Source organism: Aphelocoma coerulescens, chromosome 1A (genome assembly GCF_041296385.1).
Source record: "Aphelocoma coerulescens isolate FSJ_1873_10779 chromosome 1A, UR_Acoe_1.0, whole genome shotgun sequence".
NCBI lineage: Eukaryota > Metazoa > Chordata > Aves > Passeriformes > Corvidae > Aphelocoma > Aphelocoma coerulescens.
This window is the reverse complement of record NC_091014.1, coordinates 78996599-79022246: the sequence shown is the minus strand read 5'-3', so window position 1 is coordinate 79022246 and position 25648 is coordinate 78996599. Positions and strand designations below refer to the sequence as shown.

Sequence of the window (25648 nt, the reverse complement as noted above, 5' to 3'; positions counted from 1 at the left end):
GCAAGCAGCTCTAAAAAGACTTCCCAAAGACAGATAAACCTTCACAAGTCTTTGCTTTGAAAGTGTCTTTCAGCAGGTAGAGAGCTGCAACAGCAGAATGAAGACACAGTGTTAGAGAAGGACAAGACCAAGATTCCTATCACCTGCAGACAGGGAGGTTATAGTTCATCTGAACAGGAAAAGCACTGATTGTGTTCTCTGGTAGACTACTTAAGGATTGCCTTCTGGTTTGCATTAGCAGTGGAGCAGACAGCAGGGAGGCAGAAGAGCACAGCCCCTGATACATCTGCATTGCCATGGACACGCTCTCCTGTGCACTGGTGCTGTGTTCTGCTTTCAGACAAAGGCCTGTTAGCCACTGTTTCCTTTTATCCTTTGTAAAAGGAAGAAGCAATAGACAAAATACAGCACAGCAAGAAATGTGTGCACTTCCTTGTTCACTCTTGCATAGACAACAAGTGCTAGAAAGCTTGAATGCATTAAAAATACAAGCAGGTTGTTCTTAGTTATTCTCAAGCTGCTATGTTTTTGTAGAGAAGGAATCAGCATAAAATCTGACTGACTCTGTGAAATCTAAACTTGCCTAGTTACATCTACAAAAGTTTGATAGAAGAATGCTATTTAAATCTACAGTGTCATGTACAAGCTGAAAACAGTTGTTAAACTGTTTTTGCTTACCGTGAGAATTTTTTTTTGTTTTCCTTGATTATATTTTAATTATCAGTATCATAAGTCTGACTACCCAGTTTCACAGCTTCCTATAATTTAATTTATTATTCAAAAATTTAACCTGGTAACTAACACAACTTACAGGGATGAAGTGTTCAAATGAAGGAGATTTTAATAATGGAAGTGCAGATTTTAGGTTCTCTTGATCCCATCCTGTTTTGCTCCAGAACTATGCTGGATTCCCAAAAAATTTTGAAGGAAAAAAACCCTTAGACAAATAAAGCAGCATTTCAGTTTGTATGTTTTGATCTCGTTATGCCACAGATTCCTCTCCTGTGTCCCAGGAAGAGGGAAGAGGCCTGTGGACTGTCACAGAAGAAGGAGGTGGGAGGTGTGCGCAGTGCGGTCAGTTGTATTGAGGGGTAAGAGACTGAGCGAGTGCCGTTGCTTTGGAAAGTAAGGGATTGAGGAAGCAGGCAAAATTCAGGCTGTGTGCAAACACCCCCTTCAGCTCTGCTGAGGTATCCCATTCCTGAGCGTTCATTTCCCCCTTGGTCCAGTTACAAGCCCTCACATCAGTATGTGAGCTCTGATCTCCAGCAGTCCCTGCTGTTCCTCATGTGGTTCCCTGCCAACTTTGCTCTGCAGCCCACATAAGTGAAAGTTGCCAGTGTCATGGAAAGCACTTCTGGATTTCTTATGTATAAAAATATTTTAGAACTACTTGCTCTTTTTCAGTGCTTTAGGAACCCTACCAACCCCCTGCAATTCTCTGCTTCACCTACATGATGGGGAAAATATTTTATGTAAACAGAGGGAGCTAATGACAAAACTCCTTTCCCTGGTTTGTGTTTTCTCTGTTCTTTTTTTCTGGTCTGGATTTTTCCCAAGGTGAAGAGGGTGAACTCTGGAAATCATTAATCCATGGGATTTGTTCATGGTGTATAAAAATTTCAAAAATAATTTGCTATATAAAAATGATTTCCTAATTGATTCTGTCAGAAAGGAACTGAGTAAGACAGCTCTGTCAAAATAGCCAGAATCTCTTTTAGCTCCTCACATATATTTTTCTAGTTTATGAGGAGAAAATTATGAAGGTTAGAGTTAAATCCTTTTTTGGTTTTTTTTGTCTTTAAAACAAATATAAAGAATATTGAGCCTGTCCTTGAGCTTTTTTATTGGGGTCTTCTGAAGAAACCAAGTATCTCTGTGCATCGGTGAACCGAGCTGAACTGAACTGAGGTCAAGATGTGTCTTTTTGAGAACTTTCTTCTGTTTCCATTTAAAATAATGAAGGGAAGACATCAGTGATAAATTGCTCTGAATTTGGGAAAGCTTTTCACATTCTGAGCCAAATTCATGCCTCATAAAACTCCATTGCATTCAGTGGTTACAAGATTATTGTTGAACCCTTGTGTTTGTTGCAAAACAAACACAAATGGTCTGAGCAAGAAGGCATAATTCAATTTGCTATGCAAATATTTCCAGACCATGTCACTCAGTATCTTAGCTTATTTCTGGATCTCCCAGTGTAAGATATTTAGCTATATAGGCAAAAATATTCTTGTCTGGAAATATCTATAATAAAACCCAGATACAGGGAGGTATACAGAGATTTGTCAGGTCATTTTGAAATAATTTCTTTTTAACAACCTTATGTGCTTACACAAGCTTTGGCCCCATCTTCTCCTGTGTAATGGTACTTGGGAAGTAGGTTTTGTTGGATAGTATAGTTGCAACTGTGTGTAACAAAGTTTGAAAATCATTTTCCATGCTCACATGACAGATGTGATTGATAGGAGTTAAAGGACGACCTGCACTGTGTTTCCAAATGTATTGGTTATGTTCAGTCTGAAGTTTTGAGGAGATGTTTGGTGGTGCTTTGGGCTTCTGCTTGGATTTTTTTCAGAATTCCTTCTTTATTTATGCTGTGCAGGATTTACAGTGAACACTCATGGTGTCTAGACCAGGCTGGCAAGCTGGATTGTTTCTCCAATTACTTAATTCCTTGGAAACTTTCAGATCCATTCCACCTACACTTCTTTGTAACACTTCTAATACAAAACCACTGTCATTTTTACCTCACATTGTTTACTTTGACACCTGAGATTACTTGTGAGTTCTACTTTATTTTCTTCTTGATGTAGCTGTACTTCCAGGGATATTTTTTCTCACAAATATTTAGAGATTTAGGGGTAAGTTAAGAAAAATGACTGAATTATTTGATTGCAAAATGAAGACCACTCACCAGCATCACTCTGCCCTTCAGGGCTCTGTAGTGGATATATACACACAGAGTGTGTGCAGGCAGGGTAATTAGGCTAATGGGGGATATGACAGCAGTCCTGCCAGTGCCAAACGTACATATGGCACTTTATATTGCCCTTGCTGTGTCAGAAGATGTTATTTTCTCTTTTTTTTTTTTTTTTTAAAGATAACTGCTGTTGATCCATGATCAACCTCGGCACTGGTGCTTATTCTGACGAGTAAGGAAAGTTGTGTAAGGAGATAACTTTTGCAAGGCCAGCTGATGCAGCTGCAGAACAGACAGGCTTTTAGGGGTGTCTGTAAGACTTCATTTCGAAATGGCAGCTGCAGATTTTTTAAGTAGAAATTTAGAAGGTATTCTCTGAAATTAGTAAAGTTAATTACTTTCTGCAAAAGAAAAGTGGTTGCTTCCTTCAGAGAAAAAGGGATTGTTAGCAGGGAGAAAGGTGACCAGGTCATTAACCCTTCTGCCTGGAGAAGGCATCATTTAAAGCTGGTGTTGTGGTGAATTGCACATTGATTACATTCATTCTTTATTCCGCAGATGTCTGTGGACATTTGCTGGTTTTCTTTTTCAAATAACCACTGATGTATTTTTGCGTATTTCCAGTAGACACTGCTGTGTATCTATAGGTATTTAAATGCAGAGACTTAGCATATAAAACTTTAAATTCAGTTACCCATATTTCAGCTGACCATTATCCAGCAACAGCAGGACTACCACTGAAGAAGCAGTATCATTTCATTCTAGAGATTTTTTGCCCCAATGACTTCTGAAACTAGTTAGATTCACATTTGTCATACTCAAAGATTAAAAAAGAAAAGTACAAAATCGCAAAAAGCTGAACATATCGTTTGCAAGTTGCACTTGAAATATGTTGACAAAAGTCTTTATTACTTGGTTGAGGTGGTTGGGCTTTGCATGGGAGATTTGTCAGGCATTTCACATTTCTGCCTCAGAGTTGTAGTGATTGCCTTTTTTAGTCAAACATTGTCAAACTTAGCTGGCCATTAGCAATATTCTGAAGTTGAGGGTACATTAAGCAGACTTCATTCCATGCATTGATGAGGATGGCCTAAACCTATCAGGGCAATTAATGAATGAGGGCTGCTTTAGAAGATATTCCTGGGTTTGGTTTGTTTACCCGTTGTTTTCCTAGAAAGCTCTGCAGCTCTGAGCTGATCATGAGAACGCGATGTGGGTTATGAATCCAGCAGTGCCCTGCTTTTGCACTTAGCAAATGCTCTTACACCCTCTTGAGATAAGGCAGTGGCAGCTCTGCTGTGTGGGAAGCACAGTGCCTCTTGCTAAGTGGCCAGTTCAAATTAGATATGGCAGGAACGCAGATATAAGGGCACTTCCTACTTGACTGGCAGCGTTTAATGGATCCCAAGTGAGAGGAATGATTGCTCTGTGAACAGCTTTGGGAGGGCTGCTAGTTAAGAACTTTCACACGCCTCATTTGGCCTGTTTCCAGCTCGAGGTAAGAGGGGGAAGGGTACAGGAGGAATGTGCTTCGAAAGGGGACTTATCCCTGAGCAGTCAAATTCAACTGTTCTATGATAATCTTCCATTCTTGCTTGCTAGACTAGATAGCTCTGCTTTCTCTTCATCAAGGAGAAACAATATTGTTCATAAACAATAGCCAGGAAGGTTGTCCAGTCAGATTTTTTTCAAACTGGAATCTACACATCTGATGGCTATTCAATAGACTGGTATCTGAAAAGAATACAAGACAGCTACTACATTGATTAGACAGCTAGTTATTAGACATTGACTATTACGTTTTTATAGAGCAGCATTTTCTTAAAAAGTGATACTCCATCATTTTACCCTCTGTGGGCAAACCAAATAGTAAGAAAGATAGGAAAGATATCAGTTAAATTAGAAGCATCACTGGTTTTCACCTGCACAGGCAGTAAACTTTCAGACCATAATCTTGGTAACACATGCTGTATGAAATTGGCCTATACAGTGCAAATTCAGTAACTAACCAAGGCTGATGGATATAATTGGCTAAAGGCAGTTTTGCTTGGTGATGGAAGTGAAATGTAACTGTGTTGATTCTATTAAAATATCCCTTCCTATTGCCCTGTATACAGGACAGCAGAGTATTCTGCCCTGCTGCAGTTTGCAGTCACTGATTCACAGAATGGTAAGGTTGGAAGGGACCACAGTGGGTCATCAGGTCCAACCCCCTGCTAGAGCAGGAACATCCCAGAGCACATGGCACAGGATTGCATCCAGAGGGTTCCTGAATGTCTCCAGTGAGGGAGACTCCACACCCCCTCTGGACATTCTGTTCCAGTGCTTGGTCACCTGCACAGGAAAGAAGTTCTTCCTCCTGTTCAGGTGGAACTTCCTGTGCATCAGTTTCTGCCCATTGCCCCTCGTTCTATTGCCTGGCACCACGAGGAAGAGCCTGGTCCATGCTCTGACACCCTTCCTTTAGATACTTAGACACTGATGAAATCCTCTCTCAGTTGCTTCTTCTCGAGGCTGAACAGGCCCAGCTCCCTCAGCCTGTCCTTACAAGAGAGATGCTCCAGTCCCTTCAACATCTTTGTCACCCTCTGCTGGACCCGCTCCAGGAGCTCTGTGTCTCTCTTGTCCTGAGGAGCCCAGAACTGGGTACAGCACTCCAGGTGTGGCCTCACCAGGGCTAAGTAGAGGGGCAGGATTGCTTCCCTTGACCTGCTGTAAATGCTTTTCCTTACTGACCCCAAGATACTCTTGGCCACAAGGACACACTGCTGGCTCATGGACAGCTTGCTGTCCACCAGGACCCCCAGGTCCTTCTCGTCAGAGCTGCTTTCCAGCAGGTCAGCCCCAGCCTGTGCTGGTACATGGGGTTATTCTTCCCCAGGTACAGGATCCTTTGCTGATGCCTTTCCTGAATTTCAGACAGTTCTTCCCTGCCCATCTCTCCAACCTGTCGAGGTCCCTCTGAAGGCTTACACAACTCTCTGGGGTATTGGCCACTCCTGCCAGCTTTGTGTCATCAGTGAACTTGCTGAGAAGGCATCTGCCTCTTCATCCAAGTCATTGATGAGTAAGTTAAATAATACTGGGCCCAGTACTGACCCTGTAATAGGCCTCCAGGCAGACCCTGTGCCACTAATTACAGCCCTCTGGGATCTGCCTTTCAGCCAGTTCTCCAACCACCTCCTTGTCCATTCATCCCCTCCTGATATAACAGAGCATTATTTTATATGTGTGTTTATGTCTGCAAACAGAGGTTGCCCCAAGGCTGCCCACAGCACTGGGGATTTTAATAAAGCACGTGAGCTCACTCTCTCTCTTGCAGGTTTCTTGCCTGTCTCCTGTCCCGTGGCTGCCGTGTGGCTGTGGCACCACCCTGATGTGCTGGTGTAGGCTGCTGAGCACAGCTGAGCTTGGCAGGACACAGAGCCTGACATGAGTTAGCTGCTTAGCCATGCCTCTCAGATCCTCATGCTCTACAGAAACTAATCCATGTAAAACAGCGTTAGAAACAAAATAAGTGAGCCCTGACAGCCTTATTAAAAGGGGTCGAAGCCAGAGTCTTTGTTGAAAGTAATGCCAGCACCCTGTTTTGTTGACTCAGATTATCTCACTCCTTATTCATTAGCAGGGTCAGAGGTGTCCTATTGAAAAGATATCCCCAACCCACTAACAAACAGCAGGTGCAGCCTCTGCCTGGGAACATGAACAGAAATTGCCAAGACTTTGGCAAGGCTTCCCAGCTCTCCCTGCCCAGCACCTCATTTTATGGAAAGGAGGCCCTAAGCCCAGTTCTTCTCTAATTTTTCATCAGCTGCAAACCTTAGAGGTTTGCATTACTGCGGTTTTGAATATGTGCCCACGAACATCTAGAACAAACGAAGCAGTATTCTTGTGGAAGGTCATAGTGAGGGATGCCCAGCAGGTATTTATGCACTTGAGCTCTATATTTTTGTAAAAAAATGAAAAATGGTTCTTCAGATACTTTTTATGGGAAGGGGATGACTCTAGTTTGGATTGCATTTAGGAATGATGATTAGATTCAGATTGGGTAAAGTATAACAAAATAAAATAGTACTTTATTGAATTCCTAAGATTTCAGTTTTTTAGTTTATTATATAGAATCTGGCTTGCTTCATAAAAGTCATTGCCTTTTCAAAACTATAGACAACTATACCTTAACTATGTAAAAGATTCTAAAAAAATTAAACTTTTACTTTCTGGTGAAGATATGTCTCTACCCAATTTCTACAGTAGAGATGCATTCATCTTAGAATTGTTGTGTTTTGGCATCATTTGAAACTATTCTCTTTAGAACATGTTTATTGCATACTTAATTTACAATGAAATGTTTATTGGCAAAACAAACAAAATCTATATTGCTGTTGCCTTTGTTATGGACAGACCCCTTTTATCAGAAAAATCATTTTTTGTTGATGTAGTTAAACTGGATAATCAGTAAAGTTAATGCATTCAGTTTAATATTGTTTCATTTTTCACCCAGTCATCCTTATTTCCCAAACTAATCACACAGCTGTCATCACTCCACCCCTTCCCCCAGTGTCCTTGGTTCCTTTCTGGGTGGGTTGGTACGTTCTGGAGCAGGACTACGGGGGAAAGAGTGTTCAGGTTCCTTCCCCTGTGAAGCTGAACAAGATTGTAACTTAGACGCTGATCTTTGCCTTCATCACTGCTTGGGTCTCAGGCTGTGCCTCACTGTCTCTGCTCTCTTATTTCAGATAATTCAGCCCCTCTTAGAACTTGACCAGAACCGCAGCAAGCTGAAGCTGTACATCGGCCATCTGACAGCCCTCTGCCACGACCGCGACCCCCTGATTCTGCGCGGACTCACCCCGCCTGCTTCCTACCACCTGGATGATGACCAGGCAGCTTGGGAGAAGGAGCTGCAGAAGATGACCCAGGAGCAGGTGAGTTTGTGGTCTCGAGTTCTGAACAAGGACCTGAACTTGCTGATTTTCACACCAAAATGTTGTGAAACCATGCTGTAAGTGGTGAAAGCAGGTGGCAAAGATGAGCTCTTCAGCTGATAAGAGGAGTCAGTAAATTTTTTAATCATTGCCATGTAATATTTATTATGGTATTTCATCTATTCCTTTATCCGTACTTGAGGCCATGCATCTACACACTCATGGAAGATCAAACTGCAAGATACCCCTTTTGCCATGTTTTAACTATTAACAAATTTTATCTGCTCTCTGTAATTTAATGTAGTCATCAGGGTCTTAAATCTTACTTTAATTACATAAACCATTTATATTTTGACACATTTTTATAAGTCTCTTTCTATAAGTGAATGCACTGTCCTTACCTGCTCATACAGAATATTCTGCCAATAATTTCTACTGCTTACCACCTTACCTGCATTTCTGAATCAAGATTTGCACTCAGTGTGCTGGATGTGATACAGCCATGCTTATAGACACACACAGTGACTTCAGAAACACAACTGTTTATTTCCAGGAGTTTTGGAATACAGAACTGAAAGGGTTTCATACGAGTTTGTCTGATGAAGTCTCCACAAGAGACTGTCCATCCAGTTCTAAATCAGCTACTGAAATAATCTTTCTTTCTCCCACCTCTGGTAATGTCTTGCCTTCCTTACTCGCTTCATTGGCAGTTTTTTAACTCTTGTTTTTGGACTATAGTTCACCATTCCATACAACCTTTTTTCTAATTCCTCCCTATTTCTCTTTTCGATTTTTTTTTTTTTTTTTTACTATTTTAGTCCTATATTACTGCATGCCTTTTTTTTTTTTTTGTTAATTAAACTACTACAAGGAACTTGTACCAAAACTAAATGACCCCAGTTTTATCTTTTTAACCCTAACTTTGGATTATGATGCCAAGCCTTTCGCTATTCACTTTCATATGTGTTATACCAAATGCTGTCCAGTGTGCACACAAGCTAGTGTAAGGCCTATATAGTTAAAAGGGGATTTGTGGGTCAGTGAACATATCTTGAGCCTATCTTGAACACTTCAGCTCTGGTTTTCTTTCTTTGTGATTTTAAAGCTAACTTCCTTGAACTTTCAATTCAAGACTGAATTTTGATTCAAAAATTGGAGTGGGCAGCCAAATTGCAGGAAACCAACAGAAGCATGTCTGAAGAATTCAGAAAGAGCAGACCTCTGGAGATAAATACACCTGTAATAGGGCCAAGATGGTACAAGACAGCCATTCTCTCTCTTTGTACCTGCCTTCATACATTTACTGATTCAGCATGTGCTGGGTGCCTCCCTCGGTATCTCCATTTGCCTCTATAGGCATGACACATTCCTTTTCCCTTCAGAGCCTCCCGGGTTCTGTAATCACTGATACAGGATTAAAACTTTTTCAGTTTAATGCGTGCCATCCTCCTCTATTAAAGCCTTACAGCTCCTATGTTATAAATCAAAACATGGGGCATATTCTTTTGAACCACCTTGTCTGTCAGATTGGGATGAAGCAGTGGGTGACAAGCCTGTAGCATGGATGGGAGGCACCTCTAAAAACAAGAGTGGATATAGGCAAAGTTTGGATATCCCTGAAATAAATTGCCTCATTACTGTGGTGGTCTTTGTTTACAATCAGGATCTGTGGGGACAGGTGCTATTTGCTATTTGATCAAGAGATGTGGGTAAAGAAAATTGGAAAGGTTTTCTTTGTCAAGTTCTTCTGAATAGTCAGCCCAAAAATAATATTTCCCATGTAAACTTTGCTAGTCCATTAGCAACATCTATGGGTTAAACAGTAAAGAAAGCATTGTGAGAAACTGTGAGAAAAGGGAATTACCTCCGTTTTCTGGAGAAGAGAAGAAAATTCTTTTCCTATCCTCTCACGTTATTGTCTTAATTCTGCACTGCTGTCACTGCAGTTGTTTAAAGTTACTTCTCCATTCATGATTCCCAAGCATAGCTAACGTCAGCTAACATAAAATGTAGCTGTCCCTTCTGCTTTCCCATACTCACTCAGATGGTATTTAAGAAGCGTCAGTTGCAAAACACAGACTAATGATATATTTCAATTTACAAAGCAGACTTTTCATTTAAGCCATGGAGCTTTTCTGTTTCTAGCTGCAGAGTTTCCTTTGTGCTTAAAGTATTCCCATGGGGGGTGGGAATCAGTTCTCCAGATTTGCAGAAGCCCATCACAGAATACCCATTTTGCATCTTTGGAATTTTAATGAGTTTTGTAAATGACTTCAAATCCAGTGCATTAAATTCACTCCTGTCCCTTCTAATATGATCTTCTGTAGATAATGCTTTAAAAGCCTCAGTGGGAAAAAATTAATCCTCTTGAATGTTAAGAAGTGCTAACATGATTAGGGAGGATACATTTAACCAACACCAATAATATTTAAGAGTGATGCCAACATCCCCACTTCTCACCAATGAGATTACCTAGTTTGGTTTGGCTCTTTCGGGGTTTTTTTATAAATAGTTAAGAATTCCTTTTCATACTGCTGCTTTTGGAGCTGTTATTTCCCACTGCAGCAGCTTTATTGACAGAGGTTGGTTTGCTATGTTTCATCATGGCTGATATATTTGGTAGACCTTTCATGCCTGCTGGGAAGGCTCAGGTACCAATAGTAGAAGTTTTCTGTGGCTTCTTTTGGTAGATACAAATGGTATATGAAGTAGATTTAACCTTTTCACTCTTCCAGTGCATCCATGGTGACCCACAGAAACTAATGTACAAATAGTTGTTGGGAAAGTGTCTGCCACCATCAATACCATGGAGCTAAGGGGAATTTGTTGCCACAGAAATAATTTTGTAGTCTCAAAGTTTGACTGATAATTGGTGCCTCTTATCTATAATAGTGTCTTGACACTACCATTAAGTTCAGTGGTAATCCTTAGTGACTTCAACTGATTACAGAATATGCTGAGTTGGAAAGGACCCACAAGGATCATTGAGTCCAACTCAGCCCTGCACAAGACATTCCCAAGAATCACAGCAGGTGCCTGAGAGCATTATCCAAACACTTCTTGAACTCTGTCAGGCTTGGGGCTGTAACCACTGCCCTGGGGAAGATTTTAATCAAGCTGTGGGGGCAAGATGCTATATCATTCTTTGTTGGCATTTTATCAAAGACATGTTGTAAGGCTGACTTAGTGTAGTAAAAATTTGGTACATTTAATGTAGAACTGAAGCCAGTACTTAGAAGTATATGGTGTCTCAAAACCTAATCTAAAATAATACACTAGACTAAGTTGTGGACAGTAAAGAATCTAAAGTGCTCAGAACCATGTCATTAAATTATTCCTATGGTGGAAAATATCCCTTTGAGTCAGTTCTGACCCAGTGTCCCCAAATAAGCTAGCCAGTACTGTTTCAGGAACTGTCCTCAACCAGCTCATGTCCTATTTGACTTTTCTTATTAAAAAACTGAAGTTACCAGAAGGAAAGAAGAATATGTTCCAAGTCTTGACACTAAGAAATAAAAATTCCATTCATTCATTATAAATAATTGCATTATCCTAGCAATTTCTATTCAATACCATATTTTCTTTCACTTTGTCCTAGAGGTATCATTATGTTAATATCCTTGAGCTCTGTAGAACTACTGCTCCGTTTCATGTTTCAGATAGTTGCCTGTAAGTGCGGGATTTTAGTCCTCTATGAAAGGAAATGGCATTAAGAACGTAATTATATGGTCCACAATTTTATTTAGAGTTTGGGTTTTGTTTTGCTTTTATCTGTACAAAAGAAAAGAGTGGAGTGGAAACTGGAATTTGCTGGAAATCCTCGCTTAAGCGTGTCAGAGGTGGTGCACTGCGCTGGGGCTGAGGCAGCAGTGCGAGAAGGTAAAAAGAGCCAACGGAACAGAACACCCAGTTATTAGAAGTAGGCAGCAGTGTTTGATTCATTAATAGCTTAAGGGCTATCAGAAGTGTTTCTTAGCACCTCAAATCCAGCTGTAAATGTGCAGAACCTCGTCTTACAGAGAATTTCTTATTTTCAATAGGTCCTGCAGTGACATTCGGAAAAAATATTTCTTCCAACAGAAAATCTATACAATGAAAATAATTTTCTTAACCCTAGGAGTAGGAGGCATTTTTCTCCCTGGCTGCCTGGAATCAGAGGCTCTTTCCAGCCATGTCCAGCACATCCTGGCTTCCTCAGGCTGCTGGGGGTCCTGCCAACTTCTGGCCCCAAGCACCAGTTCCTTCCCTGCACAATCGACCTATCCCTCCTTCCCCAGAGGTGTTTCTGGCAGCATTTGCAGTGTGACCTGGACATCAGCAGCAGTCTTGGAGACCTGGGCAGGTGCATTTCCATCAGAGGCTGTCTCTGAAGTCACCTGCTGTGGGAGCTTGTCTCACCCCACTACCAACAGTGTTGCACCTGTGGCTGCTTCGCTGTGAGTTACAGAGAGAGGCACTTCTGAAAAATCTTTATGATCATCAAAGAGCCTTTGTAGTGCAGAAAGGTTGTCTTCCCTCTCCCTGTGCACCAGCTTCAGCCAAAGCACAGACCTTCCACGGATTCCTGCTTACTAATCCTCTCCCAAGAAATCAGCAATGTCTTTTCTGCTCAGGTGCCCAAAGCAGAGGAAGGAAAAAGGTGATAATGTCACTTCACTGTCGGTCACAACCTGCTGCGTCAGCTAAATAGTCCTGGCTTGGTTCCAAGGACCATAATGTACCTTGCCCTTAATTCACATTTCAGTCTCCACAGGGCAATGCTAAGCTTTTCATACGAAAGGACACCAGACCTCATATCTGTAGCTGTCAAATTTCATTTTAAAATTGCATATTTGATTGCTAAATTCTGAAAACGTCCAACACATATTTTGATTTGTTATACAAACAGTATTGCAAGTGGGATAAACTTTACTCTAAATTACAAGTAGCCATTTTATAAACATCCTGTGTACTTCTTTGTTCAGATTCTGCTTGTGTTCTGTGTCATCTATGAGGAATTACTCAACTTACTTAGTTTCTGTAAAGAAATTACTCTGCTATGATTTGCATTTAGTCATTCTAAATTACTCTATTACTTCAGAGTTTACCCTTCTCTTCCTTCTCTGACTGCTCTTCTATTAGCTTGTTATCTTCCCCCCCTTGATTTATGTCATTTATTTTTAATTTGTAATCTTACGGGAATGCATAATGTATTTTAAAGCTAAACAGTCCACTTCTGGTCTCTGTTAGAAATTAGAAGTAATAATTGCAACAATTTATATCCTTCTTCATGGGCAAATCTGCTTCCTGAGTTTGGTTGAGAAAGCAGTGGATATGGGAACTCTCTAAAACTGTTCCATTTTAAAGCATTTTAAACTTTCATATTTAGTGTTTTGGGTGAGGATGAGAACAGTGTCATAGTTCTTAAATACTGGTTAAAGTCACAAACATTATCTGTAAGTTAGCCATGTCCATAACGCCATAACATCATTCATTTTTATTTGTCCATGAAATGGCTGATATTAATTAAAATACACACTATCAGTCAGGAACATTAACAATTCCTAACTTGAAAAGAGATATATAACCAAGCAGAATGGATATTTTAGTAAGACCAGACTGTTTCATTTGAAATCTTACTTTAATTTTTAAATGCATGTTTTTAAAATACTTTGAAAAAGTGAACATAAACCCCACATTTCCAGATAGAGCAGAAATATTGAAGGGTTTACATTAAAACTTTTTTTGTTTTTGAAGTTTGTCAGACTGGATTTCCACACTCGTAACCCTTTCTTTTGGCCCTTTTATAGGTATATTGTTGAGAAATAAAGGTTTGTATCTAATTGGCTCTCACTGCTTCAAACACACATATTTACACTGCTTTGTCTGGGCAGATGCAAAAACTCTTGACCATTTGCCTGAGGTACAGTGAAGTTTAACTTATTTTGAGACAAAACAAAGGTTTAGATTAAATCAGTGTAATTTCTTATTGATGCTTACTTCTGTTACTTTAAGCTCTAAATGTATTTTTCAGACTAACCATAACCTGATCCAGAAACACTTGAACTTTGGAGAAACATAATTCTATATCCCAGTATTGCATCCTTATAGAAGTTCTCCACTAACTTTATTTTTGTGCTGCTCTACAAGCATGTCATATTCTGTGTTCAGGTTTACTGTCCATAGCCCAAGATGAGATACCGGTTTATCTGTGTTTGCCTTTTTTCATCAGTGTTTCTGTGGGATTGTTAACGAGGCAAAGATCACACTGGGGGGGGTGTAAATAAATATTAAGGAATCTTAGCTTAATTTTGCCTTGTTTGCATCATGGGAAAAGCAGAGGCCACGAAGGTTCTGTGGAGCAGCACCACAATTCACCCAGTGTGCATATAAAACCATAGCATCCTATTTCTTAACTATGAAGTTATCTTCATATGTATCGTTCCTATGACTCTGAATGTCAACTAATAGTTAAGTAAGTTCTGAAATATCTTGGAACAGAGAAGCTAAATTAATGGTGAATTGTTAGGGTTTTTTTTTTTTTTCAATGATGGAGTTTAACTATAAATGGAAAAGTATTCCTATCATGCCTTGCTCTAAGCCCAGGAAGGAAGGCAGCAGTGCTGAAAAGTGTCTGAATCTATTGCAGATTATCTGCAAGCTTTCTTTCCCCTGAGATGCTGAAGGCCATTTCTGTTCTTCTGTCCAAAGATAAATACTATGAAGCACTTCAGGGGTCCTTGCTGTCCTTTTCTTTCTGAGCTGTCTATTCTTACTTGTCATCAACTAGACAAAAAACGTATCTGGCTTTGCCTTCTCATTTTTGGTCATTTTTATGAGGCAAGTATGTGAATCTCCTCATATCCTCAGCTGGAAATGCCAACAAAAAAGGATTGTCCACGTTTCTTTATTTTCATAGAAAAATGACATGGGGAAGGTAACACCATGTCAGCTTGCATTCACAAGAGGAAAATCTAGGAAACCAGGAGCAGAAGTGATATTAATACTTTTAGAGAAACTTCCCTAAAATCTGGACTTCCAAACATGCGGGTGAATCAAGTTACAGCACTGAGAACTGGATGCTCCCCATTAAGGCCTTTCCTGATGGAGGACTGACGTGTGCTGCTCCCAGCTGCTTCCGAGAGGAGTGACCTCAGTGGAGATGATATCCATGATCTAGAAATGCTGCCACCAGCCATAGAGTCAATTAAGATGTCTTTGTTGAAGTAGGAATCACATTATTAAATCTAGCTGTTCTGAAGCTAGCAAACTCAACTCAAGGATATCATTGCTATTTTTCCAAAAGGGTTTCATCACAGACATCTGCCAGCCAGCTGTGTAGACTTTGTGTCTGTGCTAATTTGCAAAGTATTGTTGCTGGACTTCAGCATTCAAAGCCATCTCCGTTTGGACTCTTGATGGTCAACATTTTCTTCCTCCGGTTGAATTGGTTATTTTTGATTGCATTTGATTTATTAGCTTTAGCATGAACTTGCTTTGTTGGGCTTATCTTGATTTTATAAGGAATCTCATAAATACATAAATGCTGACTAGTAGAGCAAGAAACTGAGACTTCACTGATGTTGCAGTGTTGCCCCACTGAAGACAACATCCTGAAGGACTGTCCCTTGTCCACCAACCTTCTTTCAGTTTTGAAGTTCAGTCTCTTTGAGATGCTTTTATATTTCATTAATTTAATTGCGTTGTCCTTTCCTGACACTTCACCTGGAGGATTTGGTTGAAGGATGAGGGATGCTGGCTGGGCAGGTGGTGGTGGTGGTGCAGGACCTCTGCTTTCCCTGCTAACACTGCCCTCTCCTGGTGCTCCTCCTGTGCACCGAGAGCTCGGGACCCTTGCAGGTGCCAGATAAGAAAAGGAGAATTATAATGTTGGCCGTTTCTCCTGTTGCTTGCTCTCTCCCAACCCCATGGCCTCCCACCCTTCTGATGGATGGCACCGTGAAATCTCTGTGCTGGCCCAGGAAGCCACAAGGTAGCCCTGTCTCAGAGTTCAAGGCTCAGAGCATTCCTGGGAGCACACCAGTGGTGAGGTGGTTTGCAGGCTGCTGGAACTGGGACCACTTGAATCGCTGGGATCTCACCAGGCTCTGAGGTAGTCCCTGAATCCCAGTCCCCTGGCTTTTAATATCCAGCACTACTCCTGCCTGGTTGTTCTGACCCTCTGAATCCTGCTTGCTGACTGGACCTTTCCTAGGCTTATCCATCCATTGCAAGTTCCTGACTAATACCTGTGCCAGGCTGCTGGAACCAGGCTAATCACCCATCCACAGCCTGCCGTTCCCGAGCCATTAGGGGTTACTGCTGCGTCGCCCCTTCTCCCCCAAGAGCCCTTCCAGAGCCCAGAGTGCTCCCCTCCCTCTCGTTTTCCCCACTTCCCCGGCTCATGTCACTCCACAGAGCGGGATCAGGTTGCTTTTGCATTGTGATTCTTGGCAGGAGCCCCTCTCGGATTCCTATGGCTGTTCTGTGAGTACAGCAGCCAGTAGGAACAAAGCACATAAGGACACATTAAACTAACATTCAGCACGCAAAGCCCCAATAATTTACTGTATGCTAGCCTGCCTAGTAAAGGGAACAGTGTAGCATGCTTGCCCTTTTAATTTCCTTTCTCACACTTCTGTCTGTAGAAGCCTGCACCATAGCTTCCTTAAAAAGCATTTTTATTTATTCCATAGTCGTTCTTAAGCTGTTTGTTTTTATGCAGTGCTTCTTGCAGAAACAATCTGCTGTGCTTTGTTTGATACCATCACTAAACAGAGACATGCTGTTGTATCTGATTAGAATTTTAATTGTAGAAATCTAACCTTTGCCACTGCATTGTGCTCTTAAAGTGGTAAAATGATCCCTGCTGTGCTGCTGCCTGATAGTTCTCTCCTTTTAAAACCTGCATTGAGCAGTGTTACAGACGTGCAAAACACAGATCAAGAAATTTGTATACTGATGAACAGTTATCCCTTCAGGCATGAAAAATGCCAGTTTGACATTCTTTCCATGTCATATATTAACATAGTAGAGTTCCAATAAAAACACTAATCAGTTAGGAATAAGAAATGTTACAGACTGACAGATAATATTAAATTTTTAAAAACCACACAAAATTTAAAAGAAGGTTCAAATAAGATAGTTGCTCACAGCAGTTCAAAATGACGAAGAACTTCAGCTTCAGAAGCTGGGAATAAGCTTCAGAATCCATCTTATGTGTATGTACCTGCTACATATATGCTTGTCTTATATTCGTAGGGAATATACTTCATTAGAAGAAAATCCTATTACTGAAAAAATAGAAGAGTTTTTTGATATATAGTATAGGGCAGGGCTGTCTGCTCAAAAGGTTGTCCAGTCTGTCTATCCATATCATCTGGCCTGGTAAGGGATGCTGCTTCTCCTTGTTCTCTGAGATCCTTAGACCACTGTGAGTACAGTAATCCCTAAAATGCTTGCACAAATGACAGCCTTCCTTGGGATTTTGCACAGTTCACAGGCCAGCATGGACTTTATCAATTGCTGGGCAGATAAACAGGTTGCTGAAGGCAGATGTTTCCTGCTCTTTATTAAGACTCTGTGGGCCCCTAATTCTGGCAATGGCATTAGGCTCGAAGCTAAAAGCTGTGTTTGCATATACTCCAGTATGTTGTGTGACATGGTTTGGGACATCACTTGTTGGGGAAACTGTTTATAAACTGTAGACAGAGTGAATAATATAAAGTTTGAAATTCTGTGTCCTGTTAAGCCAATTATAGTGATCTGAAGAACGAATGACCCAACAGGAAATGCAGAGTTAGTAAACAAAAATCGTGTATGTTCCACTGCAACTGTGTGTAGTCATCTTATGACTGAGTTAGGAAAGAGAGTTTCTGAAAATTAGTAATTCTGTAGGAAAAATAGAAGTCTGATTAACTCTGGGTGTATTATGTATAATTATGTGACATTCCTATTGATTTCATATCAGGAATAATTCTGAAGTAATGACCTATGAAACATCCTGTTGTTCATGAATAAAAGTCAGACTATTTAAAGCAATATACTAGCAAGCCACTGTATTGCTTCTGGAATATGGTTGCCTTCAGAAAAATGTTCTACAGAGGAAGTTTTTCTCCTACCTATCATAGAACAATATATTCAGGAGTAGTTAAGTCATGTGGACATGGCCTTTACTGGGAAGGTCACAAACCTGGTCCTGTAGAATGAAAAAGTGAAATAAAGAGGACGGAGAGCATTCGGTTCCAGGTGAGGGAGTCAGCAAGGGAAGATGCCGGTGCTGGAAGTGCCCAGCACACCACACCTCTGTTAGCTCCTTCCTAAAGTGGTGCTGTAGCTGAGCCTGCTGGGCAGGGCAGTCCCACAGTGAGCACAGTTCACAGCAGGGAGTGACCGTGTCTCTGTGTGCTCCTTGCAGCTGCACGACGAGCTGGAGAAGGGCGAGAGGGAGAGCGCAGAGCTGCAGGAGTTCGCCAACGCCATCCTGCAGCAGATAGCGGATCACTGCCCCGACATCCTGGAGCAGGTCGTCAACGCCCTCGAGGAGTCGTCCTGACCTCGGCCACCAGTCCCACGGAGCAGCACGCCACTGGCCAAGCCCAGCCAGTCCACGGAGCCATGGGAGTGGAGAGCAATGGGAAGGAAAGAAAATGGAATAGAAACTTCTGGTGCACCTTTTACAAAGAAAACAAAGGCAAAAAAAAAAACCCTCTAAAAACTACATGCTCTCTAGGTTCTTCCAGTCCATGATTAATCAGTCCTTTTTGTACTCATCTTCTCACTGCCTTTCTACTTTAGAATCCAACTCCCCGTTGACTTTGTTGGTGGTGACTTTTGGATACAGCTAAGCAGAGCTCCTCCAAGTCTACTGAGCAAAGAAGAGGGGATCCACTAAACACAAGCAGCTGTAGTTCTCCATGAGGTTGCAGAAGAGTAGCCCTTGCCTTTCATTCATATATTGCTTTTTCCTTCTTTCCTTCTTACCTTCTTTCCTTCTTCCTATTTTTTATTTTCATGAAAGCTGAAAGCCTGAATTTCACAGTGCTAAAACCAAACCCTGAGTGTGCTCTGATTATGGCTCGTGGCTGGCCAGCATCAGCTAGCTCAGGTCTTGCTGCCTGTCTCAATGCTTCTTACGTTCTTAAATAGCAGAGTGAGGAAAGGAAAGTTTCCCTACTTGCTCCTGTTAGTCATTTCATATAGCAGCTGGGAAAAAAGGTAGGCATACTGGTACTTTCTTTTACTTAACTTGGATTTTTATTGTTCACTGGTCTGACTCTGAAGTGCTAGGTCGGGCATTTTTTGAGGTAACTGTTTTCATCTGTTGATTTTTGGGGCATTTTAGATGAGGTGTCTCATCATAGGTCTGTGTCTCCTAAGATCCTACTTTATAGAGAGCTCTCTCCCTTCAGGCAGGTGTGGTCAACAGGTCAGTTCCCAGCTTTAACTTGTATAGTTTGTCCAGTTTTTCAGGCCATGGCTTTGTGAACACTAGCTGTCATCAGAATAATCTTAGGCATTCTGTAAATGAGAAAATTGCATCATTTAGCTTAAAAATATAATTTTAAAGCTTAGTTGGGTAAATCAGTAGCATAGTTCTTACTATAATTATAATTTAATTTATTTTGGTTTAGCTTACGTTGAGGAGGAATGAGTTGAGTTCAGAGCAATAACCCTTATGAAGAGAAGCATCTCTGCTGGAGTTGGCACCCAGCTGAGTAGATAGGTGTAAAATCACAGCTTTACTTAAACCAGTGCAATTCTTCTGTGTATATGAGAGGCCTTAGTTTTATTCCCATCCACCTTGGACACTCATTACAGCTCCTGCTGATAGGTAATATGACCTGAAATACCAGGTCAGTTTGTCGTTGTGGTAGCAAGTCAGAAATCCTGTTTTATGAGTAGGACTTGGGTGTTCATTCTTGGACTATGCATTAATGGGGAGACATGTTTTTTCCTGGCTACCAGTGGTTATGTGTGTCTGGGGGCATCTGCAGGACAGAACCCTGTAACACGTCCCCCTGTGCTCCTTAAAGGAGTTGTTCCCTTTGGCTGTCTCACATTACTTCAGAGAGCGAGGGGAATGCAAAAGGAGACCAAATATCAACACAGCAGTGGAAGAAATCTTGGTTTTCTAGTCACTAGCTAATTATGAATCCTCTCAGTAAACCTCCCATTCAGAGTCTGCAGTTTAATTCCATATGGCTTACTACATTTTGAGCTTAGTCACAAGGCTGTTATGTTAAGGAAAATGTTCCAGGCCCTTTCAAGAAACCTGCGTTTCTTATATCTTTCAAATCCACAGCACAGCTCCCCTGTAGGTCTTTAACGCCTCGTTTTTATCTTTAGAAGTGACCAATTACTTCTAACAGAAAGGAGATCAGCAAAAGTTTGAGTAAGGGAAGATGTACCCTGTAGTTTTTTCCAAACAAGCACTGAAAATGGGGCAAAACGGAAACCTTATGTACCTGTAGATTCTATTGAAAATGAGCTGATTTTAAATAAATCACGTCCCAATTGATTCTACTGTAATAATTCAGCAGAAGGAGCTGGATTCACAGCCAGGGTGTCTAGGAAGAAATAAGTCTGCAAAGAAGAGGCGATTCACACCTTTTCCAACTGTTGAATTGCCAGTGCTTTGCAAATCAGGAGAAGTAGCTTTAGTTCTTCCTGTAGTAGCAGCCTGTGTCTGAAGCTTTTTTTTGTGTCATGTCTGAGGAGAGTAATGGGAACCTGAATGTGTGGAAGAGGGGAATGCTGGAAGGCGTGCAGACAGTGACTGTACACACTGCGGGGCTGTGCCTCATCCCAGAACCACCCCTTTGGTCCCATTATTTGAGTCAGCACGTTTCGATAGGAGCTGTTGTTTTGAAATCTTTCTTCTTGCTTTTTCTTCATCACCCCTAATTACTCACTCAAGGAATTTAATGCCGCCTGTAAAAGCATCAGAGCCATCAGCCCAGCATCATCGGCCACCGCCACCCCTCCTGACTCTCTCATTAACTTATATGGTCAAATCTCCAGCTGCCCTGGTTCCCTGCTGTAAAACAATCCTTCCTCTGTGAGAAGCTGTGGAATTTCCCTTATCGATGGTTCAAATGACTCCTGCTTGTAAACCTCTTACTGAGATGTTCCTTGATAGCGTTTCTGCTGGAGGCAGGAGCAGGGGGAGGGGATGGGAACGAGGGGCGATCACTTCGAGCTGTTATTTCAATTCCCTGGCTTTACTGCCTTGCCCACACGTCGCAGGGAAGTGCTGCTGCTTCTTCAGCATCTCTAACTCAGCTTGTGGCTGCATTTCTATAGTTCAAAGTGCCCCAGCCAAAGGCCTGGTGCTGTCACGGCAGCGTGTGCAGGATCTGTGCATCAGCAGCCAGGTGAAGCTCACTGTTTACACATCTCCCGGCCTCTTCCCAGGGAGGATTTGTCAAGGCTGGCTAGTTTTCACGCTGGCCATTTGGTCCTTTATCTGCCAGCCACACACCTGCTGTTCCTTCCATCTGGATTGTTGGGCTCTGGCGATTTTTCTCGTTAACCACTGTTATCTCCTCGGTCTTGTAGGCTTCCCATCTTAAAGATTGATCTTAGACCTCCATAAAGTGCTTTCAGGGAGGGAGCAGATCTCATTTAGGAACAGTCTTGATCCGACTTGATCTCCATCGAACTGTTTCAGGTAATCTCTCTGATCCTGTGTCGACAGAGATCCTGTGGTGAATAGCTTGAGGAGCTTTGGGATTTGGGAGGTACTGCTGGCCACAATTTAATGCTGAATGTGACCACTGAAAGCTTTTTCTTTTCACTCGTATGGAGTGCCACACCATTGGCCTTAAGGCAACAAGGGGATTTTATTCTCATAATCCGTCATGGAATTGCGTATGAGGCACATGGCAGAAGGGCCATATGTGGCATACCCTGCAATGCTCATCCAGTTGCCTAACCCACCACTGCTCTTTTAAGATCTTATTCCCAAGTGTCAGCAGTCAGGCAGATGCAGACAGTTTCCTACCGCAGTGGTCCTGCAGTGCAGCAGCTCTAGGAAATCAGGGGCCCTTCCCAGGAACCCTGGGGAAACTTGCTTTTTCTTCTGTTGAATGAAGTTCCATTTGCTACGGGAGCTGTGAAAGTTTTAATTGCTTTAATACTACATTTTTTTCTTCTAAGCTGTTATTTGCAGAGAAGCTGAGAGATGTAAGGACTCAAGGAGCTGTTTGTAGAAAATTTAGTAGGTCATTTTGGCAGGGTTTGGGCTAAAAAATAACTGAAGCCTGAAGCCCATGTACACTGTAAAAGCTGACACTGCAACCACACTTGTTCATGATATCCACGAGTCCAAGTCCATATTTGCCTCTGAATCCAGCCTCATGTAAAACACTAAAAAGACATAACACTAGAATTGCAGGGTGAGGACATGAACACTGCCGTTGGAAGAAGAATTACCTGGCATGCTCCCAGATGAAGCTCTAAGCTTCTCTAAGTATTCTCTCTCGTTTTGACTGCCTTTAACCAGCTTTCACTCCAGAAAATGCCAAACCCTCTTTGGAGTAGCCAGTTTTTGCCAAGTCCTGGGGACGGAAGGGGAAGGTCTGATGTGATGCACAGAAAACCACGTGTGCCGTTCCTTGGTGCACGGCTGGAACGTCCCTTCTCTAAAAAATTTCCTGGTACTTCAGGGCTCTGAAATTTGCACAAGGGAGCATAAATGTCATAAATCTTGTCGAGATAACCCTGGGTTTTGAACCATAGGGGCACCTCTTTTCATTTGCCCTGTAATTCCCACCCATTCTGCTGCTAGTGCTCAATTTGTTGAGAAATCTGTACATCTGATGAGGGTTGACAGGGTTGAGTCCCCACTCCTGTACTAATTGCCAATCGCTGCCACTGCAGGGGTCTGTACAAAGGATGTAGAGTCCTGCACTGATACCATTTTAAAGCAAAAATTTCACTACATACGTAACGCTTTTATCCCTCAAATGACTCCAATGAAATGCAAAAGGGAAAGAGTACAATCAAGGCATCTGATACTGAAAGGAAGCCTCTCCTCAGCTCAACGGCCACCCTGGAAGAGGGACCCGGAGAGGACATGGAAGGCTGTGGATAACCAACACTGCCCCAGCGGAGCCGGCGGGGCGGGAGGGTCGGGCACGGGGCATCGCGGGGCGTCGCACCTGGCAAGGCCAACTCTGCTGACCCCTCTCATCAGCGTGGTGAGCAAGAGGAGTGTCAGGGGGTTTTTTTAAACAAAACAATGTTTTTAATTGTTTTTTCCACATAAATGGAAGGAACCTTACGCAACAGCAGATCCTTCTGAACAAAATGGCTGTGTTCACTGACTATTTTTAAAACAAAAAAAAAGAGAAAAACTGTTTCAAAACTTTTTAGTGTCAAAAGCATAAACTCAGAAATCCTGACTTTTTCCAGTGTGTGTGGTGAGTGCTGTAACCCTGTCATCAGTATCTCCCCTGACTTTTCCAGGGGTGGTTCTTCCCTGTTTTGTTTTCTGCTTGTCGATATTGTCCGTGTGGTCCTAAGGCTGGGGCAGTTACCAACAATGTGTGTCTGTTGTCGGGTTGAAAAAAAAGATAGTAGTAGAACTGAAAAAGATGTGTTTTAAAAATATATAAAAATAAATTTCATTAAAAGGAATTCAAGTAAAGAAGCAACAAAGCCATGACTCCTCCTCTCGGGATTGTACGGAAAAGGATTTGTGGGCTTATAATTATAACCAGTTGCCTTTCACAGGCTTTTGAGGTCCAAGGCAGCTTGGCCTCCTAGGAAATGTTACAAACCCTGTATAAATTCCTGCTTTCCCAGGTTTATACTGTACATGTGTAAGACAGAAATGGGCAGAATGAAACAGTATTGTGGAAATGAATCTCTTCTGGTAACAGTTACCAACACCAGGTGTCCCCTAAGATGGGAACCACTGATGTAAATGAGCCAAACACTTTGGCCAACTTTTCTGTTTTCTCCATCACACCCCTTGATGCCAGGGACACGAGCAAGCGCAAATCAGCTGGTGCACGTAGTTGTGTGTAGGTTCTTTATCAAAGTTGTATTTCCTTGCCTTTCCTTTCCTTGACCTGTTGATCATGTACCCAAGCAGGTTATGGGGCAGGAAAGGACCAGCAGCCACTTCCTGCTCTGGTTGCATCAAAGACTTGCATTGCTTAAAAGGAACAACATGAGGCTAAACTGGCGTGTAAGGTTAACTAAAAAACCCTGACAAATCACTTTACCTATGACAGTAGGTAAAGAATTTCATTAAGTGAATGTATTTTAATTATCAAACTGTACCGTATGCTGTTAGTTCCCATTTTGCAAGCTTAGTTCAGATCTTGAAAATCAGGTCAGTTTGGTTTGCTTTTAAGTAGATATTCCCATTAGGTTCTTGGTGCTTTGGTAGGGCTCTTTGTTCAAAACGTTGGTTTCTTTCACTTGGAAACTGGCAAAAAACGGATCTATGGGTCACATATACTCTTATTTGTTACAAAATGTGGCTATCTTGAAAACCAAATTCAAAGCCAAATTTTAAAAGTAGACATTGTTCCTTCTATCTGCCCCATCTTCCCAGCTCCCTGCGGACAAGGCCAAGTCCTCCCTCCCTGCCCAGGGGTGGCTGTGTTTGGCCCCTCATTACACGCTCGTTACAGTATAACTGAGGAGGCTTTAGTGTGAGATGCCTTTGTTTGATCAGATGTTGGAGGAAGATGAATCCAATGGGACCATGAACAGGGGAATAATTTCTGTGCTAGCCCAACATGCTGCTCCAAGCCCACTAAAACAGTAAATTGCTGTTTCCTTCCAAATCAGTGAATGAGGAGAGCTGCACACCATGTTCACAAATCATCCGTGGAGTTAAATTCTGTGGGATGCTCCATCCACTCCACAGGCACAGATCCCTCATCTGCTTTGGAAGAGACCTGTTGCACTTTAGTGGAGGGGGAGACAGGCTTTAGGGATGGGATCTAGTGTACTTGAATTCCTTTTGGAAATGACAGCAGCGGGAGACATTGGTGTCCGTGATGCACACGCTGCCTTCAACTTGTATGTGTTTTATTGCTGGAGTCATGTTACTGACAGGATAATGAAATTGCAAAGAAAATGTGTTATATTCAACTTTGCCTTGATAATATAAACACTTTGTTCATTTTTTTCTTCTTTTTTTATTCACAGACTAAGTTCATCAGGAAATTATAAAATTATTTAAAAATTCTGTGCCGTGTCTTTATTTCAGTGTGTGTTGCTTGGTGCCCTCTCCTGCGTGCCCAGGGTGGGAGGGCAGGTAGGAGGGCTGAGTGGCTGCATGGCTGTTCCCTGAGACCAGGCTTGAGGTCCCAGTTGTTGTCCACCTGCACCAGTGGGACAACCCTGCTGGGGAGTTTGGCTGCAGCTCATACCTGGCAATGTTCATGGACACTGCTGGGGCTGCCTGCAAGGTGAAGGTGAGGGACTGGCAATCACAGGGGTGTCCCAGATACCCCTGGACCCCACAGGCCAGGTGAGTGGAGATAAACCAGCTGCTCTTACAGTCAGCTGTTCCCTTTGTCTCTCCTGCCTGTTTTCCAGGTCACTGACTTGAACGTTGCTAATGAGTGACTGAACTCCAGATGTGCATCCCGTGTTGAGTCAGGGATCACATCTTCCAGAGCACTGTGCCTGGAAAGCCTTGCTGTGGAAAGGCCAGCAAGGCTGTCCTACTGAGCGTGATCCTGGTGAAACCTGGCTCTGGGTCCTGGCCCTCGGGAGCAGAGGAGTCACGGCTTTGTGTCACAGGATGAGCTGTGCTCCCTGCTGGGCTGGAGGAAATGGGCTCTACCCAGTG

At 42.2% G+C, this 25648-nt stretch overlaps 1 protein-coding gene across 8 annotated transcripts in view; it reads left to right on the top strand.

Moving 5' to 3' along the window:
- Positions 1-25039, top strand: part of ERC1 (ELKS/RAB6-interacting/CAST family member 1) — a 282351-nt gene extending 257312 nt beyond the window's left edge. For 7 of the 8 annotated variants that reach the window (XM_069003679.1, XM_069003676.1, XM_069003675.1 and 4 more), the window contains 2 exons: positions 7660-7848; positions 18245-25039. In XM_069003679.1, coding sequence (XP_068859780.1) covers positions 7660-7848; positions 18245-18382 — 327 coding nt within the window. In that variant the 3' untranslated portion in view covers positions 18383-25039. Of the gene's footprint in view, positions 1-7659; positions 7849-18244 lie in introns of those variants that run through there. The other variant, XM_069003677.1, reaches the window with a different exon arrangement.
- The last annotated feature ends 609 nt before the right edge of the window (positions 25040-25648 follow it).